This window comes from Acanthochromis polyacanthus, chromosome 1 (assembly GCF_021347895.1).
Source record: "Acanthochromis polyacanthus isolate Apoly-LR-REF ecotype Palm Island chromosome 1, KAUST_Apoly_ChrSc, whole genome shotgun sequence".
Taxonomy (NCBI): domain Eukaryota; kingdom Metazoa; phylum Chordata; class Actinopteri; family Pomacentridae; genus Acanthochromis; species Acanthochromis polyacanthus.
The window spans coordinates 13,954,331-13,961,788 of NC_067113.1; the positions used below are offsets into that span (position 1 = coordinate 13,954,331).

At 39.2% G+C, this 7,458-nt stretch overlaps 1 protein-coding gene across 1 annotated transcript; it reads right to left on the minus strand.

Annotated features, from left to right (window-relative positions):
• Nucleotides 1-33: 33 nt before the first annotated feature.
• syf2 (SYF2 pre-mRNA-splicing factor) lies at nt 34-6,618 on the minus strand. Its single transcript, XM_022192442.2, has 7 exons — nt 6,542-6,618; nt 6,108-6,206; nt 5,744-5,869; nt 4,865-4,982; nt 2,625-2,715; nt 1,869-1,967; nt 34-501 (listed from the first exon to the last, which is right to left on the minus strand). Exons 1-7 carry the CDS (start codon nt 6,557-6,559, stop codon nt 336-338), a joined length of 717 nt encoding a protein of 238 aa, XP_022048134.1. The 5' UTR covers nt 6,560-6,618; the 3' UTR covers nt 34-335.
• Between the last annotated feature and the right edge of the window lie 840 nt (nt 6,619-7,458).

Sequence of the window (7,458 nt, forward strand, 5' to 3'; positions counted from 1 at the left end):
TAAACCCACAGTAAAACTAACAAGTGTGCATGGTAACGGCATAATTGGAAGTGGTTTATTTAAAAATAAGGATAATAACAGAGTTGTTTAAGCTTCTAATACTGTACAAAGCAACACTAAACATTACATTGCCTAAAGAAATTTACATTATCTTTCAGCTCAAGATATCATCAGCACGATATCAAAATGTTACAGAACACTGCCTTAGAAAACATACTCCATTTTAGCTCGTAAATACATGTAGTCGGTTTGCAGCAAGAAGAAAGAAAGATGCATCCAAGACTCCAAAATGAAGACGAAGCTGAGGCAGTGAAGCGCTGAGGTGACTGGACCCACTAGACAGCTGTTCCTCTCTCCAAGTTTTGTTTGATCTCTGCTGTGTATTTGCCGTAGAAACGCTCCGCCTTCTTGTTGAACTTGGCATTCCTCTCATTAATGTAGTCGATGTCGGCGTCGTCGTTGTAGGCCCTGCGTCGGCTGTACTTGGCCCGCTTCTCGATCCTGACAATCGCAAATAAAACCAGCTTAGAGAGGATTTCATAAACCAGTATGGCCACCATCCATGGCATATCCAATGACAATAATTGGCTACAGGCAATAACTGGGGGGTTTGCATAGAAATTTGGCAAGGAGAGTGGCAATGGAAAAACCAAACGCATACACGCAGAGGAAAATACTGTCAATTTGTGAGCTGCTACTCTTGATTCACTGTGTCTTCAAAGCATTGTTGTACGTCACTCCCTGGCAGCCCAGTCCTTGTCTAATGCCCCACAGTTGCATCTCTAACACGGGCCTTAGACTGTCTCAAATATAGAACAGCTCAGGGAAAGACCAGGTTAATCAAAGGTGAAACAGACTTCTGCAGCACAAACTGAACTTTCTGACACATTCCTGGCTTCATTATTGTGTTTAAGTGTGGCCATAGGGCATTTGGACACAGCTCACTTTTACATTCATGTTTGTTGGGGTTTCATTCAGACATATCCACCACATTGATGGTAATGACAGTATTTGTCATACACGAGACTGGACAGTACATCAAGTGACATGATGCATAATAAAACACTGTTAAAAAAAGAGACTACTATCTAAATGTGCAATGTAGCAAATAGTTTAACGGTGGTGATTCTGTGTGACAGCTCACCTGTCAGATGTGAAGAAAAGTTACAATTAGATTTGACAGAGGCGGTCTCCATGCCAGGATAAGTTATAATTAGCAATAATGAAGTTAATGTGTGCAACTTTCTCACTGGAAACACTCATATGGCTCCCGCTCTTGTTCGAGGCTGCAGATATTTAATAAACTAAGAGGAAGACGTGTACAGACAGAAGCAGCAAGCTAAACTTCAGCTCCTTTCAAAACGGATTACATAGACCATCAGTGAGGGTCATGATCTGATGTACTGTCTTTACTGCAGCAGTCATCCTCACTGGATGTAGATTGTGGGTGTAATCTAATTTGTCATTGGTCACTCGTTTCAGGCTGCCTTTTCCTTTTTTTCCCTCTACTAGCTTAGTCATGTTTTCAAAATCCACTTAACTCACCACACTCAAAATTTAAATTTTTTGATAAAAGTTTGCTAAACCATCCACCCACGCTTCTCTCAAATGAGGTCACCAGAATGAGCATTTTACATTCAACAAATTATCTTTCTAAAGTTCATTTTCTTAAGTTTTCCATCCACCTTATTGTTTGTTACTAAGAACAGCCACAGAAAGCAAAGGAGCATCAACCAGCACAAATATGTATCTTAGCAGTCTGGCCAGTAGGTAAAACTGGTACATAACAGGCTGCCTGAGAGGCAGAAAATTAAGTGAGGGTCAGTGAAGGATGCATCATCTTTACTGCCCCCACAAGCATGACTTACTGCTTCTCGACATCCTCCACCATGCGGTCAATGCCCTCCTTTGTAGGAACGTGGGTGCCATGGATGAGGCTATTGGATGTGGGGTAGAAGTCCTCCCCACTGTGGAGCACCAGCAAAACAATGAGAAATACATTACCACAAATAATCATCATTTTAATGTGCTTAAGCTGACTTTTCTATTCCATCATTGTGATAGTGGTCATCCTAATGAGGTAGAATGACATGGCTTTAGGGCAAATTTTGATGGCGCTACCTCTATTTTCTGGTTCTGCATGTGGCAGGTTTTAGGAGTGAAAACCCCTCAGGCACTGAATTCCTCTGTGACCTTAGCATGCATAACCTGCATTTACGCCTTAAAATCTTTAAATTATTTCTACAGAGTGGAGCTACGTCAATATGAAACCCAGGGTAAATTGGAGGCTACAAGAGTCAACACAGAGATAATGTTACAGTGGGTACGGAAAGTATTCAGACCCCTTGAAATTTTTCACTCTCTGTCATTGCAGCCATTTGCCAAAATCAAAAAAGTTCATTTTATTTCTCATTCATGTACACTCAGCACCCCGTCTTGACAGAAAAAAACAGAAATGTAGAAATTTTTACAAATTTATTAAAAAAGAAAAACTGAAATATCACATGGTCATAAGTATTCAGACCCTGTGCTCAGTATTGAGCAGAAGCACCCTTTTCAGCTTGTACAGCCATGAGTCTTCACACAAATGCAGCATAGGAAGTTGGAAGAGAGGCTTAACTGACCTTTCCTCCCTTTGCCTCTCGTAACTTTCCATGTCTGGTTTGATCTGCTTGGTGAGCCTCTGGTACTGACGGAGCTGGGCCTCAGCGTAACCTGTAGTCCATTGTGTGTTTGCGAGACGGAGAGAAAAAAATAGCAGAGTTATAATTAGCGGAACAAACAGCAAACAGGCACGAGGCTCAGCAACATAACCTGAGGCTTGTGAAGGAGGGATGAAGAGACAACGCTCCTCTTCCCTTCCTCTCTTGAAGACCCTCTGGTGATAATTTTCTCCCCAGAGGTTTTAATTCAGCTGAGGTTTTGATGCAACAGATGGCAGCCATATTTAGAAAGCACAGCAAGTCTTTTTTCAGTAGATTAAATTGGGAGCAGTTTCACATGATTAGTATCCAGGTCCTTATATGCTGCCAGTATCACTCTGTAGTGTGCTACTATGTACCATTTATGCAGAGCCATCTCTAATACCAACATTTGACCGTGTAATAGAGTGGAAAGCCTCTCTAATGATCACATGCACAGCACAGTAAAACAAAATAGAAGACTAGTATCACAGTGCACCCCATTCCTTAACTGTAAATTGTATTAAATTACAATTTGCTAAATGAGCAGGGTGAGGTTCTACAGTGTGACAGGAAGGTTACTAACGCCTAAACTAAAGCTGGTTGATCAAATTGCCTTTTATTTTAATGCAACTTCCTGATGTAGCTATGAACACTTGCAAAAGAATTCCAAAGTCAATACTATAATGATATTAGACATGAAAGGGACAGAAACATGTTTCCTCTATTTGATGAAGAAATGAGCAATTACATTAGATTTCCTATAACGGTTAAAGCTAAATAAGACTGCAGTCTATGGTCTGTATCTTGCGTAGCTGCTTATTTATTCAACTGGATATGTGGCTGGTGATAGCATGTGCTTGGTAATCAAAAGATGATCATCCTTGTGGTTTCTCATACAGACAAGTTAGCGTTTAATTTTGTGACTAAAGAGCAGGGCGCTGTGCTACATTATACCCCCAGCTCTTTTCCATCCTGTACTGAAAAGTGACACTGGAAAACTAACTAGGTCTTGCTGAGCATCATCTCTTCTGCTTTCTATTATGGAAGACAAAACTGTATCAAACCCCAAAATGTGAAAAGAACGCAAAAACATCAGCAAATGAAGAAGCAAACTGCGAGCTTCAGATAGTATGCAAACTGTACACTGAGCTGTAGGTACGGCATTTCACCTAAAATATTGTCGCGAGATGTTTTACCACTCTAGCCTACAAAACCCCAGGCAAAACTGTCAAGGTACACAAACACATAATCAGTCTGTCAGTTCACTGAAAGCTACTGGCTGAAGAGCAAAGAGGTAAACAGACTTGGTCGTCTTTATCGGAGGACAAAACATCTGTAATTTCATTTCATATGCTGAACCTAAGGTAATAAATAAAAAACACTCTTGACAAAAACTTACACTACTTACTAATAGGGATGCCACAATACTAGAACTTTGCCAGTCATTACTAAGAACACTGAAATTCTTACTGAAATCTATGTTGATTTGCCTTGTGGTGCTGTCTCCTCTGCTCAACATCTTCCTCACGCTGATCTTGTAAAAAGATCATTTGAAAAACCACAGACGCTGCCGTACATAGTTTATCCACACACACTTGCATTGAGGCGTTTCCTCTAATATTTACAAATGTGACACTTTTTTGGAAATTTTGGTATGTGATCATCGACTCAACGACGAAATATCTGAATACAAAAAATTGAAGTGCTTTTGTGTTTTCCCATCCGACAAGTCACTGAACAATGTGTTACTCCACCTGGACTTGCCAGCATCATTCCAGAAAAATCACTGTCTCCAGTAGGGCACCTGGGACAACTGTAGTACTTATAGTACCTTTAGTACCATAGAAAATAAGAATCAATGCGGTAGTGAAATATTCAGTCTCATTACATCCCCACAGACTAATTAGCTTATTTATACTTGGGGGAAAAAAAACACACAAAAAACAGATACAGTCGAGCAATGAGGGAAACAGAGCAGAGGAATGACACGCAGTAATAGTCTGGCCAGTTGGAAGTTGAACTTTCAACTTGGCTACTGTGTTATCACCCACAGGGTAAGTGCACTAATAATTTGACCATACAGTCGCCACTTATTCTTGCTTAAGGACCCATCTCACCACCCACAAAGCGCCTGTAACCAAAGACTGCAACATATGTTTGTCTGGAAGGGAGCTGCCAACCTGCAAATCCTGTGTCTGGATTCTTCTTCTTTTTCTTCCTCTCCCATCGCTCGGCATCATCAGCAGTGATTTCCAGGAGTTTCACTCTGTCGTAGTCCTCCCCTCGAGCAGCACAGTCCTGAGAGTCAAAAATTATTTCCAAATAAGTACAAAGCAGGACAAAATGTACAGAACTGTGCCGTAAGTTTTAGGCACCAGTGTTCCCTACATTTGATCTAATCCCCAATTACATTTACAGTGCAATAATGGGCCGTTTATGAAACCACTCACAAAGAACTACATTCAGTGACAAGAACAAGCTGTCCAGCAAGAAATAGCCCCATGGAGCCTGGTGTCTACTGAGCTTTTATGCGCTAGTAGTTTGTGTATGTATTGTATGCTATATAAACTAAAAACCCATGAAGTTTAGGATATGCAGAATTTGTGAAAATGATTCAGTGAACTTTTTTGATGTGCTTTTTCAAGAGTTAATTTGACAGAGTTTCGGTTCCGGCCATATTAAACAGTAGACAAAAATCATGATATGATCACATATATATTTTTTTTTTTCTACAAATTTCTGCCCCGGGAAGACTTAAGGTTTTAGTTTTACACATATGAACTCATTTACTTACATCAATTTCCTACATTTGCAAGACTTGTATGTCTTAGTATCAGGAAATAAACTAATTAATATTTTGATGCTGAACTATAATACACGACATATCACCCAGGTAGATCAATGTGGTGAGTAAAAGGTAAGGTAACTCTGAAAATACAACCCTGTTAAGTGTTGACTGATGATCAGAAATTTGTTCAAAATCATCTAATCACCTTTCAGGACATGCATTTACGTGAGTAATGTAGAGTTTCTAAACACAAAAAGTAAAGAGTATTTGCCTTTTTCTTTTGATCTACAGCAAGCTCCCATTCCAGTCTGGCTTTTTTAGCTTCCCAGTTAGAGGGCAGTTTCAGCCTCTTGTCCTCCTCTACAACCTCCTGGTGATTAAGCTTCCGTGCTTCATTCTGGACAGAGGAACAACACAGAATGACACGTTGTACAAGAAGCCATATGCAAGTGGGTCAGAAAAAGCAACGTGAGCATTTAGTCCAGCAGATGTACCTAAACATGATGAGTTTCTGGAATCAAAACAGATATCACTTGAATTGAAAATAAAACATTTTACAGTTTATCAGTATTCCTTTTGTTAAATAATAAAAATAAATAAATCACAGCTCTATGTGTGTGCAACTTGTCACCAACCCGTTTGAAATGTAACTCTCGAAATTTTCGTAGTCTCGCTTCTCTCTTTTGAGACGCGAGAGATTCAGTCGGTTCCTCTTCAGTGGCAGTGGCAGACTCCTGTAAACACAATTACCATTATCTATGAGTAATCCGAAGCAAAATTATACTGTTTACTAACCAAGAACAGTCTACTTAAGGGAAATCAGCCAAAGACACCTGGCTGGTACAAGACAGCGGCGAGTTAACTTGAGAAGTTAACGTAAATTAGCATACATGCTAACATCGGTTAGCAACAACAACATAAACCTGTAAACAACGAGGACGGAGCAAAAACACAGTCTGTGTCACAAAATTGAACAGGGCTATTCAGAATAATTGTATTCATCGAGTATATTTTGCCACTTCCCCATCATAAATGTACAGTTAGACGTTAAAATGTTGAAAATGCTAACCTCACTACAGGACGCCATCGTTGTGTTGTGCTGAGGAAGAAGACCGGAACGACGACTTCATGCCGGATATTACGACACAGGTGTACAGTTACACTCAGCCTGCACTCAGCCATGCTGCAATAAAAATATAAATAAATAAAAAACAATGATGAATATTTTTATAATGAATTTAAAATAATATATCATCCAGTCAATTTCCTAATAGATAATAGAAGTTGAAAGAAAAGCGCTCTTGAAAGTTTTTACTTTCTGTGTAAGAAACAAATAAATCATCCTGTTGTGTCATTTGTCATTATTCTAAAAGAAAATTGAAAAACTTTTCGAAGCTATTGGAATTATGCGAGCTGAGAGCCTTTCACCTTTTTATTTATTTTACCTGATAAAGACAAACTCAGGTGCTACTGCAATCTTCAATAAATATGCCTCATTTAATAGCTTGTGAACTTGCTCAACTTGTATTTTTATCATAAAATGACAATAATAATAATAATAATATAGTTTTTAAAATTAATTTAATACAAGCTAGTAGCAGAATACATCAGTCAAAGACACCTCGATGTATAGATTGCAGTACTTAGGAAAAATTAGTGTGTAGGTGCAGCAGACTCACAGGTTCTTCTCATCTTGTGTCAAAAATGATGGCTAAAATATGCTATTTCTAATTGTTTTTTAATTTGACTCAACTGTGAACATTCTGTCACAATCATCTTGGGAGTCCCAACCCCATTTTGAGAACCACTGCGCAATATAGTTACACTCAATGTGACCGTATAGAAAAAAGTGACCATTTCTGCATATCATCCTTTGCTACACTTTAATGACGTTCCTTTTATGCATGATGACAAGCTGTGAGACACTCTGAGAAAAAGGTGAGTCAAAAATCCTCACTGACAAAAGGGCATAAGACATAGACACAT